Genomic DNA, 17,763 nt, shown 5'->3' on the forward strand with positions numbered 1-17,763 from the left:
CAGTTTAGTTCTTCATTATGGAATAATCATTCTATAGCTGTGAGTTCTTACAATGTTTTTTTTTTGCAAAATTACTAAATATAATATTATAGGATAAAAAGTTGATTGATGGTATTTTGGGAAAATTATTCCCTTTTTTGTATCATTTTAAACATTTAACTTCAATGATTTTAAGATGATCCTGTCCTATTACTACGTCAGTTTTTTATAAAGACTCTAAATATGTTATACGGGTAATAAGTAATAAAATATATTTATTTATTTTAAACATCGAAACAGTCATAAGAAAATTAAAAGTTCATTTATAAGAAGAACAATACTGTAATACTTACGTGAATGAACACACGAATAATTTATCAAGCTATTGCATAGCTTCTATCGCGGGCCTTGAGCGCGGGGACCGAATCGAGAAATTCCGTAACGAAAAAACCTCACCACTCCGGCGGGTGGAGGTGTGGCTTGAAGGCATGCTATGCAGTAGCTTTACCGCGGCAGTCCCCGAGTGCCACACGTCGTTTTATATTATACAGTAACAATATTGTCGGGCGTTTCGTAATTTTGATTATAAAAATGATTTTAAGTCAAAATTAAACCCTCGTCTGTCGGAACACAGATCTGTGCCAAAAATTTTGTACCCGTAGTCTGTCGGGGCACAGATCTGTGCCAAATCACCGCCGGTTGGAAATTGGCTCATTGTAACGCAAATATAGTTCAAATCTGCATAAACGACTATTTAGTTGATAGCTTATGAATTACTGAATATTTAAAGTCCATCCAATAATAATTTGACCGATAAATATTCGAAATATAACAGTAATTATGTCATACTTTAGTCGAGTAACTTTTAACTTTTAAAGTTTTACAAAATGTAAAATTTTGCGGAAAGTTGAAAAACGGTAATTATTTATTGGTCTTTTTATTATTATTGACTATATAACCTAATGTTTATGTGCCGAAATAATGAAAATTAACAACAATTATACCATAAATAATGGTTTCAAATATGTATCTATCACTTAACTGTACGTTGCTTAGTTTTTGACCCCTGGTAAATCATATTTTTTTTTACATATTGTATTTGTTCTTTACATCATTTTACGAGAAATTTTATGAAGATTTTAATGATATAATTCAAAATTTGATACTGTGTTCCATTTTAGAGATATTTCGTTTTCAAATCAAAACCGACAATAATTTCCCCGTAAAATCCGCATACAGGATGTTCACAAATTCAACGTCACTATTTTTTAAATTTCGTCTTCAATTAAATTTTTCATTTTCATACAAAATAAAATGTACATGATAATATGTTTTGTTTATATTGAAAGGTATCGTTTTTGTGGTATTTATAATTGTCCTCAGGTCAAAAACGATATACATAATCAACTACAAAAATTATAGTCCGTAACCTGCTTACGAAAAAATTCCAGAGACACATTTTCTTTCTTAATTCTTTTAGCTTTAGTATATTATGGTTAAAAGTGTATATATGCTGGAAAAATAGTAAAAAAACCTACAAACAACAATGAACAAGGGAACAATGGTTTTCACTATGACCTATATATAGGACAAAGTGATACTATGTAATTTGTGTAGGACAAACTCAAAAAGAAATTTAACATTTTAATTGTACAACATATTCTTACCTTCATACAAATACAACATATTATTATTTATTGGGGAACCTTAAGTTTCAGAAAAAATAAAAAGCCGGCCAAATGCGAGTCGGACTCGCGCACCGAGGGCTTCGTACAAACTTATTTTTTTTTATTATGCTCTAGGTATCTTTTAAATTGTAAATCTGAGTTTTAAATGTGAATATCAAGTTAATACACGTAGGCGTTCATATTAGTTGAAAGTTGAAATTATTAAGTACTTTTTTTATTTGTAAATGGCAATTAAAAAATCATGTTCTTTGCAATTATTCATAAATCTGTTTTTATAAAACATTGCTTTTTACCAAATTTAAAGATTCTATGTACTTGGGAAGTACCCTGTCGGTTTTGATTGCATTGCAAATGTCAAAATTTGCTAAAAATTGCAGTATTAACGGCTGCATCCCAAAGGGTTTGGTTTTTAAGGGTCCAGAACCCTAATAAGATTACGTCTGTCCATCCCATCTGCCCATCTGTCTGTCTGTCTGTCAAGAGTCAAGACCCATTTTATAAGGAGCGCGTAATGTGACATTTAACTGAAATTTATATTGATTACTTGAGTCGATTGAAGCTGCGAAAAAATCAAACTTATAAACCAACGCAATCTAAAGATACAGCCGTTTATGCTGCAAATTTTCGCAAATTTCGACATTAGCAAGGGAATCGACACCTACAGGGTACTTCCCGTGTACGTAGAGTTTTGAAATTGGGGTAAAATAAGCTCTTATAGCGCAGACTGAGGAATAATTTCGAAAATCATAAAATTTTAGAGTTACAACATAATAAAAAATTGGTTTGTTCGGAGCCCTCGGTGTGCGAGTTTTTTATTCTTATGTACTATATGTAGTACATTCGTAGGCAGAACGTTATAGATGTAGATCGCTGTCTGAAGACGATTATTTTTTTGCATTCATGACTTTAAATAGCCTTGGAACATTACAGATTTAATAAAACGAATTAAATGCATCATTTGCAGTACGCCTGAAAATATAAATCTATCCTCTCATTTTGTAAATGACTAGCGATAACAATTATTGTATTTTTGGTGTCAAAACTGCTTCTATTACCCAGAAGAAGAATGAAATTTTTTTATTTGAAGATATCATATTGCTGTCTAAAACTACATAATCAATAATTACTTATTTGTTAGTTAACCCTAAATAAACTTCCACCTTGATATTTTAATTTTCATTTGAAGATAAAAATATCTAAGTAACTATTTGATAGGATTACCTTTTTCCGATTCGTAAGCATTTGAGTATCAATAAAAGAGAATTCAAATGGAACAACGATCCTTGTGGCAATGGAAGACAAGACACTCCAAGGCTTACTTTAACAATAGGACGTAACAGTATTTGAAATCAAGAAAATATAACTCTGTATACTTTGTCAAATGAACAGATAATAATACTTACACGATCAGTGTCTGGGAATTTGCAGCTTTTAATTCCTGATACCAGGATTCTTCATGAAATTCTACACATTACGTTTTATTTTATTCCAATCAAAATATTTTTAAGTTCCATGCCGTTTGTGTACTACGGACTTAGTAGTTAGGACTAAACTACTGAACCGATTTTAATACAATTTTACCGATTAGTTTATATCTTAATTACAATATGCTTGGAAATACTGCATGTATTGAAGTTTAATAAAAACTAGATTGGATAGCTTTCATCACTTTCCTGATCAAATTCAAGTGGAACCTCGTGGTAATAAATCGTCGTCTCAGGGACATAATATAATGATTTTCATTTAGTATGTTTTCTGATTCCTATTATTTGTTGATTTTTAGAATGATAAGTATAACATTTAGATGTATAATATCATTTATATGTAATTGTTTATTTATTCTGAATCTTTAAGTTTATTGATTTTTATCCTTTACATAAGGTGTATTTTATAAAAAATGTTTCAAACTCAAATTTCCGTAAATTTTTGATTTATAAATTAAATGTAACGGTTTATAATTAAGTTATGGTATAATTAAATGTAGATTTCACATTTGTACAGCTTAGACATTTTTCTGTATGGATACAGTGCCTTTCGATTTGTAGTTGGGCAACATTTCATATTATACGATTACTAGCTTCCGCCCGCGACTCCGTCCGCACGGAAAAAATTAAGATTTTTTCTACGTATTTTTCCGGGATAAAAAGTATCCTATTTTACGCCCAGGATAATAAGGTATAATTATACCAAGTTTCATCGAAACCGAAACCTTAGTTTTCACGTGATGCCTTCACATACATACAGACAGACAGACAATAATTTTTTTAATCACATATTTGGGCTTGGTATCGATCCAGTAACACCCCCTGCTATTAATATTTTCAATATTTTCAATGTACAGAATTGACCCTTCTACAGATTTATCATATGTATAGATAATAATTAAGAGCATGAAAGAAAAAAAAAAGCATTTCTTCATAATGCTATTGTTACCACAAAAAATATTTTCTTAAATGCAAATTTTAAGAGAAAATAAATTAGACATGTGGAGACGTTATACATACAGACGTTAGAACAAAGCCCACTATAAGAATAACGTTATTTAGGAATAAGACGATTTTTAAACATTAATAAAAACCTAAATATTTCCAAAAAGTAAAAATTACTGTTAGTTTTTATCTAGTTTTGATTAAAATAAAAATAAAAACAAGTAGCAAAAAATTTTGAAATGTTGTCATTTTGGAGCACCCTGTAAAGTCTGTATTTGTATGAACATGATTGGAGATCGCGCCCGCTTATGCTCATGCGTAAACGATGATATTCATAATCAACTTTCTCGAATTTTTATTAAATAAACCTATGTTTTTGTTATATTCACTCAAAAGATTGTCTATTCTAGTATGAAAATACAAAAATAAAAATCTAAAATACCTTGATATTATTTTTTTATGAGTATTTTTCTTTACAATGTAACATTTATTCAAAATGTGTGGGAAAAAATGCTTCTAATAAGTAAAATAAGCATGCCAGGGAGTAAGTAAGGTAACTAATATAAAGTTTGGTTATCTAGTTAGCATCAAAATTTACAAGAGTCTCACAGGTTAAAGTTTATATCACAAATTTTAATATCGAAAAAAATCGGCAAATCAGCGCCGAAAGCTCGAATTTGCCCGACAGACAGCACCTTTTTGAGGCGGCGCGCCGCGACAGCTGAGGGGTTAATAGATGTTTACTATAACTCCTTTTTATGAGACCATTAACATATTATTATTATTAACTGAGATAATTTATCTTCTACATTTTTATAAATCTGTAAATTTTACCTTACTACTGTTGTGTAATATTTGTAAATTAAATACAAATATAGACTAGTTTTTGTTATTGGATTACTCTCTGAATACTTGGTGGATAAATAATAAAATATTATACGAATGCCGTTGTTTTTATTTATTACTTCTATAATATTATTTTTATACATAATTATTATTAACTAGCGGTCCTCCCCGGCTTCGCCCGTGGTACTTCTCTCCATAAGAACCATCTTCGTACTTCAAGAAATGTAATAAAAAAGAATTAATGAAATCGGTTCAGTTGTTCTCGAGTTATGCGCTTACCAACACATTTTGCGATTCATTTTTATATTATAGATTTTAATTTAAATTACCTACTTTTAAGTCTTACTATGAAAATTTTAGTTACCTCTCATTTGCAGTTTTACAAAATATTTACTCAATAGATTTTACAGCTAGAATGAAAAAAATATAAGTACATAATATGTAATGCAAGTACATAATATAGTTTCGCATAACAGGTCTCCTACATTTAATGGGCCCTCTTCACAATGGTCGGCGTTCGGCGAGTAGAGGCCAGTACGATAGTATAGACTGTAGAGGGACTAAATGTCTATGATCGGCCGTCATTGTAGATTCATAGTCGCCGTTATGGCGGCAAACATCGACGAACATTTGTTGGGCCAACGCTGCCCATTGTGAAGAGGGCCCATAAGAGTCATTTAACAATAATTGATGCTTTTAATATGTGACTGTTCTTCTTAATAGGTCTGTGTACATGTACCCGAAATTTTGTGGGTCATTTGTAACAGGATGGCGGTTCTACAGGGGTCTTAGGTACGCAATGACAAAAAGAAAAATGATGGTCAGAACGCTGATACCGATAACGTTTTATATTAGAGAAACAAAATATTATAGTATCTTCACTGTGTGTGACGCGCTAAGGTTAGGACTTAGGTGTAGCGTTGCTACTATGGTTGCTACGCTATACCTAATTATCTAATATTTTTAGCAATACCAGAGCAAGTAACTAGAGTTTTTATAAACTCAATTCGTAACTCAAAAGGGAAAAATCGGAACCCGTAAAGGATCACTTTGTTGTCCGCCTGTCTGCCTCTGTCCCTTTCTCTCAGGAAATATCAAGCTGAAATTGGAGATATCAAGCTGAAAATTTTAATATTTGACAATGGACACTTACACGTGCGATGCACTTAAATATCTTACCCATTACCCATCGAGTTTTACCTTCAAAAATATATATAAATAAGAGATTATTATGTAGACATTCATTTGAATAAAAATTTTCAAACATAGCGCTCGCTATGTTGTTTTTATTACTATGTTTAGCGGCAGTGCTGTGGTATACAGTATTTAGATATAAAAGAAGAAGATTATATGAACTAGCCAATTTGCTACCGAGCCCTGAAGGAATGAATAATTTGCTAGGTATAATGCAACATGCATTTAAAGGAACAGATGGTGAGTATTTTTATTTAATATTTTCAAAAAAATATGTATATCTTCTGTTTATCAGCCTAGATTTAAAAGTATAGCAGACAAACGTGCGGCTCTTGCGACATGTGAAATAACTTCCTGAAACATTAGAAACATACTAAAATTTATTCGCATTTCCATGACTTCATTATTATTGAATCCTTTACCAACATGATAGATGATAATATGATAGATAAATATTATTTTTTAAGAAGGTGAAATTGTTGATGACTACGAATCTATCTGTATTTTTACGAATAAAGTTTTGTGGGAGTTAGGTACTTAATTGATGCATTATTAAAAATTTTGTCAATTTCCTTGACAAGTTCTTCACGTTAGTAATATAATTCTTAAAAAAATTCAATATTTTTAAAGTGTAGGTAATGAAGACATTGCTATTTTCATGAATGATAATATTATAAGTAGGAAGGTGTAGATAGAATAAAAGAGCTCCAGAAGCGGCTCGTTAAAATTTGGTAATTAAAATTACCCAGAATTCACGTCTAGTCGTCTGTGCGTCGGTGTGCCGTTTTTGAAGATAAAATATTGTGTTGGTAACCTATCTACATTTTTTACCTAGATATTTACATAATTAATGAGTATTATTTAAATTCGTACTAAACAGATATTTTTAGAAACTAGATCAAATTTAATTTGCGGCGATTGAGTATAATTATCTAGGTAGGTATATACCTACCTAGATAATATTATCTAATAGTAGTAGTAGTTGATACTTAATTAAAGTTTATATTTATTTCACCTAGCGGCCTAATGCACCACAGAAATTAATTATGTTTTCATGAATTTTTTTGGGGTTTAAAGTTTTCCCTTGAAGTTTTCCATTATGATAATATACTAGAATTTATTTCCTCTTAAACAAATACTGATAAACGGTAAGGAAAGTAAAAAATATTGAATGATTTCAATCGTGGATAAATTACTGAAATCTGAATGGATTTGGATAAATTAGCAAAAAAGATAATTCAGAGTTGCACCGGGAATAGAGAATACCTACTAGGTAAATGTTTTTTTTTACAAGTAGGTAGGTACTAGGTAGTGGTGTTTTGCAGACAATTATAATAATCATTTAAGTAGAAATAATTAGTTAATGCATCGATTTTCTTCTTTTTCAGTTGCGTTCCATTTTATAAAGGAATTCACCAAGTTTTGTGAGAAAAGCGGAGGCATTATCAAATTTTGGGGAGGACCAATATTTTTCGCAGGTATGTCGGTTGCAATAATTAAAGTTATTTTTTATTGTCTCAAATTTGAAAATATAATTTAAGATTTATTTTTAATATTTATTTACTCATTATGCATTCAGTTACCATACAATGTTAATAATATCCAACGATTAAAATAAATAGTAGGTAGGTATCCTAGAAAACTAGACATAATTGTAAAATTAAAGTACTATTTATTTTTTTTATTTTCAAATAGTACATTTTGTGGCCCATTCAAAGTTTTAAACTTTACAGGTGTAATGAGACCTAATGACGTTGATTTTATATTGAAGAAATTCCCAGAAAAGGAAAGCCGGGAGAAGTTACTCAGAGAATTTACTGGCAATGCTGGGATTTACGCACCTGGTCAGTTAATTAATTATACTTAATTAAAATAAAATGAAAAAATCCACTAAGTACTACTTAATTTTACCTAAATTAAGAGTTTCATGTTAATTTGTTGAAATTTTGGTTGAAAATAAATCATAAGCTGTAAAAACCATATTTATGTCTTCTAAATGAAAGAAAATTGTATTTAATGGACAAATAAATAGTGAAACATTGTATAAAAAATGAAAATATATTTTATGACTACGGCCTTGAAGAATAAAGTAGTAGCAGAGTAATAAGGCACAAATATTATTTTAAATGACTTTGTATATGTGCAATAATGTATGTATTTTCAATCAATTAGCAATCTTTATAATAATACGTATAATTATAAAATCCTCGTGTCATAGCACTAAGTAAGTACTTGTAACCAGACTTCTGTGACAGATTTAAATGATAATTTTGTAAAGATATTTTTTTTTTGTTAGATCTGAGTGTTTTATGTTTTGATCAGCAGAACAGTTTGGGTGCCAGCTATAAGCAGTATAAACCGTGTATCTATCTAATGGGCCTAAGAATGGGCCGTAATGGCGGCAAACATCGACGATCATTTTTGGGCCAACGCTGGCCATTGTGAAGAGGGCCCACATCGAAATTTAAACAAATCCTTGTTAACTATAATTTTACATAATTTTAGTGCCAATTTGGACGCGTCGGAGGAAGATAATGGTGCCGGCATTTTCTCCGAAAATAATAAATAGTTTCTTAGATACAATTGTCGCCCAAAGTGAAAATCTTAATGAGCGTTTGGCGAAAGACGATCGTATTGGTACTGGGCAGTTTAGCATTTGGCCGTATGTTACTGGTTTCACTTTGTCCACTATTGCAGGTGAGTTCTGAACAAAGTATAAATTAGCAGAAATGACGACATTTTTATCGTGCGTAATAAATAATTTTACTCAAAAAAAGAGCGTGTGCCAAGCACACGTGTCAGAAGTGAAACTTCTTTGGCAAGATTTAAAGATTATATCAAAATCGTCACCTTACTGCATGACGTGACAGTATTGCCATGACCTGACCTTGAAATTTTAATCTCAACGTGCCTAAAGAAGTTTCTTTTCAATAATATCTACCCAATGTAAAAGGTTTGGAGAATGTTTGCATGAAGACGGAAATACATATTTTTATATAGGTACCCCTGAACACTCTGAACAGGAACGAAGCTCGTAGAAATCTGAAAATAAAACCCAATGTCCAAAACTTTACCTAAAACATATTTTTTGCTTCAAACCGGGTCTTTCAGAATAAAGTACCTACCTAACAAGAATTCAATAGTTTCAATGTCAATTTATTTTACCTATCTAATTAGTTACTCTGAATTATATTTTTATGTATCACCTAGATTCTAGAATATTGTTAATTAATTTTCCAGAAACGTCCCTAGGCGTGAATCTGGACATCCAGCGAAACCCAGACATACCGTTCCTAAATGCTATTAACCGCACATTATTCTTAATGACAAAACGGTTGTGGCCAGACTGGTTATTTAGACTAACACCGTCATACAGAGAGGCACAGGAATGCAAGGAGATTATGAATAGTTTGTCTAATAAAGTAAGTAAGTAGTATCACCTTTTATGATACTTTCTTATTTAATTTCACATTTTACCATTAAGTGACAAACAAGTTGTTAACAACAACGATGTTAATTTTAGACATTCCTTCTTAATAAATAATGTCTAACTTAACTTAAATGTTAAGGCCTGAACCCAAGTGTCCTAAGGTGTTCCAGCAGTGGGAACGTATCGGTATATGGGCTGATGATGTGTAATAATGTATCTCATATTAATTCTTTTATTGATATTGCAATAGCATTTTGCAAACTGCAAACTTGTAGGTTTTATTTTGATTTATATTATTCCAGATAATACAAAAGAGACGTGAAGTACTGAAGGATTTTAAAGGTAGCAGTAACACCAATTCTATCTATGGTAAGTTTGTATTTATTTATGATAAAAGTAATAATCTTTGTAGAGACAAGTCTTTTTATATTTTTTTATTATTTATATCAATTAATTATTTATTGCTATTTTATTACTATAAACAGCTAGGTACCATAAAACCTAAAATAAGGTAAGTAGAATAATATTATGATAATTAACTAGGTTCAACTAGAATTGCCCTTTATTGCAACTAAAGCTAAATTTATCGTAGATTTACGTAAATACCTTCATCAGCAAGCGAGTCGATTCAGTTACTTTAAAAATTGTTTTAAGACTTCTATTGAATGCTTAATTTTAGGTCAAGGTGAACACCAAGTAAAGAGTTTCCTAGATCACCTAATTATGCAGTCTAGAATCAATAAAATGACTGATACAGAAATAAGAGAAGAAATTTTGGTTTTATTGATAGCGGGAACTGATACCTCTGCTGTAGCGATATGTAATACTTTGAAGCTATTAGCAATGTATCCCGATGTACAGGCTAAAGTTTATAAAGAGTAAGTATTTTCTATGTTATATTAAGGAAAAATGATGATAGGCCAAATCTTATCATCAGGCGAAATCGTGGTTAAGGGCTTTCCAATCGTCCAAAAAAATGTAATAAATAGGTAAACAAGTAATTATTGTATATTACATGATGTAATTATGTATAAGAAAATCAGACTTTGTTAAATATCTATGTTTAATAAGACTGAAATAACTTGAACAAATTAATTTTTTATTAAGTTTCTATCTGTAAAAATGTCTCAATAAAATATTAAGTAATTTCGTTACGCAATAAATATACATTTTCATCAAACAGGATAATAAGCATCTTGAAGGATGACCATCCACTTGACAAAAATAGTCTAAGAGATCTCGACTATTTACAAAGAGTTATAAAGGAATCTCTCCGACTATTCCCTCCTGTACCAATTATTGGAAGAAAACTCGACACTGAAGTTAAATTACGTGAGTTATTTCGTAAAACATTCTCAAGAATTCATTACATAGGTACTTACTTCTAGATCTAGATGTAGACACAATCTTGCAAGAACAATGTATAACATAACATAGTTTCAAATAATAATTTTAAGATAACATCATTCTTATCGTAAGTACTTATAATATAATAACGGGTCATGAGGTCTCAGTTGATGCAATATTACCTAAATTACTTTAAAATATACCTTAGTATTCTTTACAGAGGATTTACCTATTTATTATCTTCAATATACTTAATTATTGTTGTTAATTTTAACATTGATTTTAATTTCTAGCGGTTAAATTTCTGTAATTACAATACTTAATGTACAATTCCTTCATTTAAATTGAATATTTTGTGCGATTATTCATTATTTTAGGATAAATCCTATTTTGCTTCCATTTCAATAGCTTCTGGCGCCATACTCCCTGAAGGAGCAGAAGTTATAATATCTATCTGGGGCATTCATCGAGATGTAAACAACTGGGGATCTACAGCAGAATGCTTTGATCCAGATAGGTTCCAATCAAAGGAAGATGGCGGTCGCTTTATACCATTTGGTTCAGGGCCGAGAAATTGCATTGGTGAGTACAAAATGCCATTTGCTAATTCTGGAATAGATTTGTTTATACGGTAGATAGTTCTATTTGTTCCCTATCGTATGATACGATTGATCTTGTGAATTACTTAACATTAGAATTCAGATATGGCGAATAAAAATTATTATGTGTGGTTTAGATTTATTTCCGTTTCTAAATAAATGGTCAGTTTTTTAAGTTCAAATGTTAATTGTTGTATGAAAGTAGAAAAGAAAAGTTGTATGAAAATGATAATGTGTGAAACTATGCAAAGAATCTATTTCTTTGCATAGTTTCATATGACGTGGTTTCTCACAGATATCTATCTAGTTATCATTTTTTTAATCTTTTGAATGTGAAAGTAGTCTACATTTTTGGGATAGTTACCGTTAATATTGCATCTTGACTTTTTAGAACTTACCATTGCAGAAGTTATGAAATTTCTTGCTGAAGATAAGGGTGAAAACGATGAAATTATAGATAAATTATTTCTTTCAGGATATCAATATGCATTGACTGGTATTAAAATAGCACTTGCAACAATACTTCGACACTACAGGGTTGTGGGTAAAGAAGCAATTAGCCCCATACCAACAATGGATTTGAAATTTTCCATTATGCTGAGAGCAACAGATGATTATCAGATTTCTTTAGAACGGCGTTGATGTTTAGCTATAAGTTATTTAAATAATAAATGATTTTTTAATACGTTTGATTTTTATTTTAAGTTGCTCCTTTGCTCAGATTTGTTGGTATTTCGAAATCCATACTAATATTATAAATGCGAAAGTAATTCTATCTGTCTGTCTGTTACTCAATCACGCCTAAACTACTAAACCAATTATCATGAAATTTGGTATGGAGATATTTTGATACCCGAGAAAGGACATAGGCTACTTTTTATCCGGGGAAAATGACGCAATCCCGGAAATCCCACGGGAACGGGAACTATGCGGGTTTTTCATTGACTGCGCGGGCGAAGCCGCGGGCGGAAAACTAGTAACTAGAAACTAGAAAACTTTCATAGAATTTTCGAATTTACGTCAGAAAAGGCAGAATATGCATAAGGTATCATTCTAAATGTGTATTTCCTATGCGGCATATAATAACAAACAAAATATTATATCTAAAAAAGGTAAACAAACAAATAAAACACGAAAAGCTCGATCAAAATTTATTACGCCATACGACTATTACATACAGTATGATTATTTAAAACAGTACGATCACAAATTTTGTTTTAGTCTACGAACTCTGCCTTCTATCGCAGTTAGCATATAATATAATGTTTTTAAATCGTGGCTTTCATTCCTTCTAATATCTACAGCACTAATAGTAGGTGATAATATGCAGTTTTGATTTATTATTTCACGTTTTTTGATTTTCACTTGCAAGTTCTCATCTTGTCTTCCGCTAGGTTTCATTGTACACGCTTCTACGTATATATTTGATGGAGAAAATGAATCCAGTTCATTTGTTAGCCGTCTTTTAACTGAAAATATTTAAAAAATAATAAATACCAACACAATATACAAACGCCATGCTAATTCATTTTTATAAACTAGAGAATTATTGTCTATTAACGAGAACTAACTATGTACCTACTCTATAAATATAAAATATTTTTTAATTGATTGATATTTTTTACGACATTCCTCAATGATTTCATCAGAACAGAACTTACCATTCTGTTTAAACCGTATAATTTTTTTCGATAAGAGATCACTGTAATATCGACATGATGATGCCATCTGATCTTCGATGTGGTCTCCGCTAGTGTGCACTAAAAACGAATAAATATTTATAAAACTGAAAAATACAATTATAGTAGAGCCATTTTAATAGGCAACATTTGACAGTTTAACAAAATTCAACAACGTAACCTAGTAACGACGACATAGAATAACATAATATTTCGTTTTGTTAGAACTGCACATTTGCTTTACTTTTTTCAATAACGATTACATATTTTTAATAATAATGACCGATACAAGTAATTTAAAAATTTCATTTTACTGATAAACCATCCTAAACATAATAAACAATTTCTGAATTGAAGAACTGACGTCGCTACAATTTTGTGTCAATAAACCTTTTTTCTTTTTAAATACTAGAGACGTTACTCTAAAAATCGAAATCAGACATCTAGAATCGAATGCATTGATTGCTTGTGAATAAAAATCATCATAAATTAATAAATTCGATTGACAAATGTTTCAAATCCGTATCGATTAATACACTTTAATCGATGTTTTTAAGCAGGTTACCTCTCTTCGAAGATAAAATTGATAGACGTCAAATGTTGCCTATTAAATTGGCTCGACTATAGGTACTACATTTGTTAAATCTTTCTCATTATTTTTACATTATTTGAAGTCTTTAGATGCGTTGAGAGTAAAATTTCAAGATCGCATCATGGCATTACCGCCACGTCATGGAGTGAGGATTTTGGTATCTTTGAATTTTGCCAAAAAAGTTTCACTTATGACTCGCGTGTGCGGCACACACGCTCTTTTTTTAATCATCCTTCTGAGCAAAGACAAACATAAAAATTACTATAGTCGAGCCAATTTAATAGGCAACATTTGACGTCTATCAATTTTATCTTCATAGGGTGGTAACCTGCTTAAAAACATCGATTAAAGTGAATTAATCGATACGGACTTGAAACATTTGTCAATCGAACTTGAAACACATGTCAATAATTTATGATAATTTTTATTCACAATTAACCAATGCATTCGATTCTAGATGTCAGATTTCGATTTTTAGAGTAACGTCTCTGGTATTTAAAAAGAAAAAAGGTTTATTGACACAAAATTGTAGCGACGTCAGTTCTTTGAATCAGAAATTGTTTATTTTTATTTATTTATTTATTTATTATGTTTAGAATGGTTTATCGGTAAAATCAAATCCTAAAATTACTTGTATCGGTCATTATTATTATAAATATGTAATCGTAATTCAAAAAAGTTAAGCAAATGTGCAGTTCTAACAAAACGAAATATCACGTTGTTCTATGTCGTCGTTACTATAGTAGAGCCATTTTAATAGGCAACATTTGACAGTTCAACAAAATTCAACAACGTAACCTAGTAACGACGACATAGAATAACATGATATTTCGTTTTGTTAGAACTGCACATTTGCTTTACTTTTTTCAATTATGATTACATATTTATAATAATAATGACCGATACAAGTAATTTTAAGATTTCATTTTACTGATAAACCATACTAAACATAATCAACAATTTCTGAATTGAAGAACTGACGTCGCTACAATTTTGTGTCAATAAACCTTTTTTCTTTTTAAATACCAGAGACGTTACTCTAAAAATCGAAATCTGACATCTAGAATCGAATGCATTGATTACTTGTGAATAAAGATCATCATAAATTAATAAATTCGATTGACAAATGTTTCAAATCCATATCGATTAATTCACTTTAATCGATGTTTTTAAGCAGGTTACCTCTCTTCGAAGATAAAATTGATAGACGTCAAATGTTGCCTATTAAATTGGCTCGACTATAGGTTACGTTGTTGAATTTTGTTGAACTGTCAAATGTTGCCTATTAAAATGGCTCTACTATAGGTACAGCTACTATAAAGAAAATGTAAATTCTATTCAATTTTAAAGGAATTTTACTATCTGCCATGAACCAGTTAATGCTACAATGTTATTATGTACGCAAATAATAATTTAACTTGACTTTAAGATACTTTTTAACTGTCAAGGAAAACGGCAAATATGAATTTGTCCCAGTTTCTTACCGGAATCCTTGTGTTTATTATATTTTCTAGAACAGTAAGGACATGTAAATGGCAACGACCCGAGTATTGCTTGTATGGATTGCGAGTGTTTTTCTGGAAAAAAACATTTAAAAATTAAATTAAATTAAAGAATAGGAAAAGGCGCTGTTTTTTTCTACGTCTGCTATGGAATAATCTTGTGTTCGTTCTATAACAGTTTTGTTAAAATGCAAACAGAAATAAAATCGTTTGCTATTAGCAATTGGAACAAGTATTTTTAATTTGGATTTAGTAAAAGTTATAAATATAATACATTATTTTAAAATTTGCACGATGTTTTTATATACCTTATAGCCAAGTAGAACCATAAAAACATTTATTCAAATCAATTTTGAAGTCTTGCAAACAATAAAAAAAAAAACATACACCATAGGGACCTACCTGTTTCATTTCCTAAAATATTATGTTCTTTCGCTTCACGTTCAAGAGCATTATTATACGCTGTAATAAATTAACAATTTCATGTACCTAATACAGAAAAAGCCCAAGCGTAAAATAGTTTTTCAATATGAAACTATAATAATATTTTATGACACCTTTTGGCTTTTGGGTAGTTCATGAAAATTATTACAGGGTGTGCTCCCATTAAGCCCCGAGCGGCCCGATCCGACCACGACACTAGATTTTCTATTGTGTCTGTGATTCCGGGGGCTGAGTTATTACATAGGGTATTTATTACCCACTAGAGGTCCGCCCCGGCTTCGCCCGTGGTACATATTTCGCAATAAAAGGTAGCCTATGTCCTTTCTCGGGTATCAAAATATCTCCATACCAAATTTCATGCAAATTGGTTCAGTAGTTTAGGCGTGATTGAGTAACAGACCGACAGACAGACAGAGTTACTTTCGCATTTATAATATAAGTATGGATTACATGTCGTTATCGAGGTTGTACATTAACCTCTATCTCAGTACAAAATAACTAGATTTTTACAAAATAACATACTTCTACATTGTTATACTTATAATTTTAATGAGGATAATTCAGTTCTTTTTAATTAAGTAGATGAATCAACAATTTATTTGATGCACAAATCAAAGAAAAAATACACTAGTTCAATAGAACTAGTAGTAGTAGTAAATAGTAATACACACAAATCTTGCGAGCTTAAATCTAGAAATATATAAATGTTAAGGATGTAGCAACTATCAACCAATTATAGGTAAGGAAAAATTAATCTTTATATCTTAAACTTACATAAAATATAGTACCAACTAAATCAACACAACGCTTACGTTAATTTTTGTTATTACTTGAATACGAATTGAATAGGTAAATTAAATTTAGAAATTAAAGACTTTTTAACGGATTTTAAACGCGATTTATTCATTCTATTATTTTCCCGACGTTTCGAACACTTTACAGCGAGCGTGGTCACGGGGAGACCCGTCTCCCGTTTAAAATCCGTTAAAAAGTCTTTAATTTCTAAATGTATAATACTCGCGTAAAATCAAACCCTAGAAAATACTAGGTAAATTAATTTTCGCAATAATTTGCAGCATAGTTGTTAGATTAATTTAAAATTCAAAATAATTCGAATACAAACCTTCAGGTGCCATTATTCCACTAATCACAGCGCTTGTTTGCTTACAGCAATTGATGGGTATTTGTCGTGACGTCACAAAACCAATGGTACTATAATTGTCGTTACTTATTTTCTTTGCTATAGGAGAAATCGCTAGAGAATTCGTAGTTTTTTAAAAAGTTAAAACAATGTCCAATAAAAAAAAAACAGGTATTTGACAAAATGAATGAATGAAAATGCTTTATTGCTTTGAATACATAAAACACTATGACTTTGGATATAATTATATTAAATTAAAGAATTTATGCAATATTGTTATACTATATTTATCAGTTTGTAAAATGTATTCCATAAGGTATACAATAGAGTATTTTTCATTATTCATTCATTTAAATAAAATCAGTCATGAAAAACTAATTGAAAATTTAATTAAATATCAAAGCTTGTATCTGCACTATATCCTCTATATTGTAATATTTCAATGTCATAAAGCGAGAATGCCATTTATTCCCACTATAAAACACATAAATCTTCCAAGTTGAAACGCTGAATCAATCAAACTTAGATCCACTTTATTCCGCATTTTATATTACAAGAAACGATCAAATACACAGAGCTGTAAAACGGAGTTTTCCGATTTATCATTTTCCTCTTTGGAAAAATCAGTGACATTATAAAGATTTTACAGAAAATAATGTTTCAGTAATAATACGTAATATCATAATATTATTATATTGTCATAGTGGCGTAGCTACCCAGAGGCTAAGTGGGGCAGAGCCCTCGAATCCTAGCAGAAAATCTAGATCGAACTTTCAAAAATTTCTTCCATTTTTCAAAATAAATATGACAGGTTGCAACTTAGTTAGTTGGTATGTCTAGATAAACAAAATAAAATTAAAAAGTTTTTTTCGTCGCCCTTGCTTACTTGCCTA

The 17,763-nt window shown here is 30.5% G+C and overlaps 2 protein-coding genes across 2 annotated transcripts; one reads left to right on the forward strand and one right to left on the reverse strand.

Moving 5' to 3' along the window:
• Positions 1–5,990: 5,990 nt before the first annotated feature.
• On the forward strand, positions 5,991–12,197 carry LOC123692500 (cytochrome P450 4C1-like). Its single transcript, XM_045637256.1, has 10 exons — positions 5,991–6,376; positions 7,525–7,614; positions 7,870–7,980; positions 8,642–8,833; positions 9,377–9,558; positions 9,869–9,935; positions 10,246–10,444; positions 10,750–10,898; positions 11,322–11,495; positions 11,988–12,197. Exons 1-10 carry the CDS (start codon positions 6,349–6,351, stop codon positions 12,152–12,154), a joined length of 1,359 nt encoding a protein of 452 aa, XP_045493212.1. The 5' UTR covers positions 5,991–6,348; the 3' UTR covers positions 12,155–12,197.
• Positions 12,198–12,650: 453 nt separating this feature from the next.
• On the reverse strand, positions 12,651–16,889 carry LOC123692796. The gene is made up of 4 exons (XM_045637591.1): positions 16,853–16,889; positions 15,268–15,360; positions 13,174–13,272; positions 12,651–12,981 (listed from the first exon to the last, which is right to left on the reverse strand). The coding sequence occupies exons 1-4, from the start codon at positions 16,863–16,865 to the stop codon at positions 12,716–12,718; spliced, it is 471 nt and encodes a 156-aa protein (XP_045493547.1). The 5' UTR covers positions 16,866–16,889; the 3' UTR covers positions 12,651–12,715.
• Positions 16,890–17,763: the final 874 nt, after the last annotated feature.

This window comes from Colias croceus, chromosome 6 (genome assembly GCF_905220415.1).
Source record: "Colias croceus chromosome 6, ilColCroc2.1".
In the NCBI taxonomy this organism is placed as follows: Eukaryota; Metazoa; Arthropoda; class Insecta; order Lepidoptera; family Pieridae; genus Colias; species Colias croceus.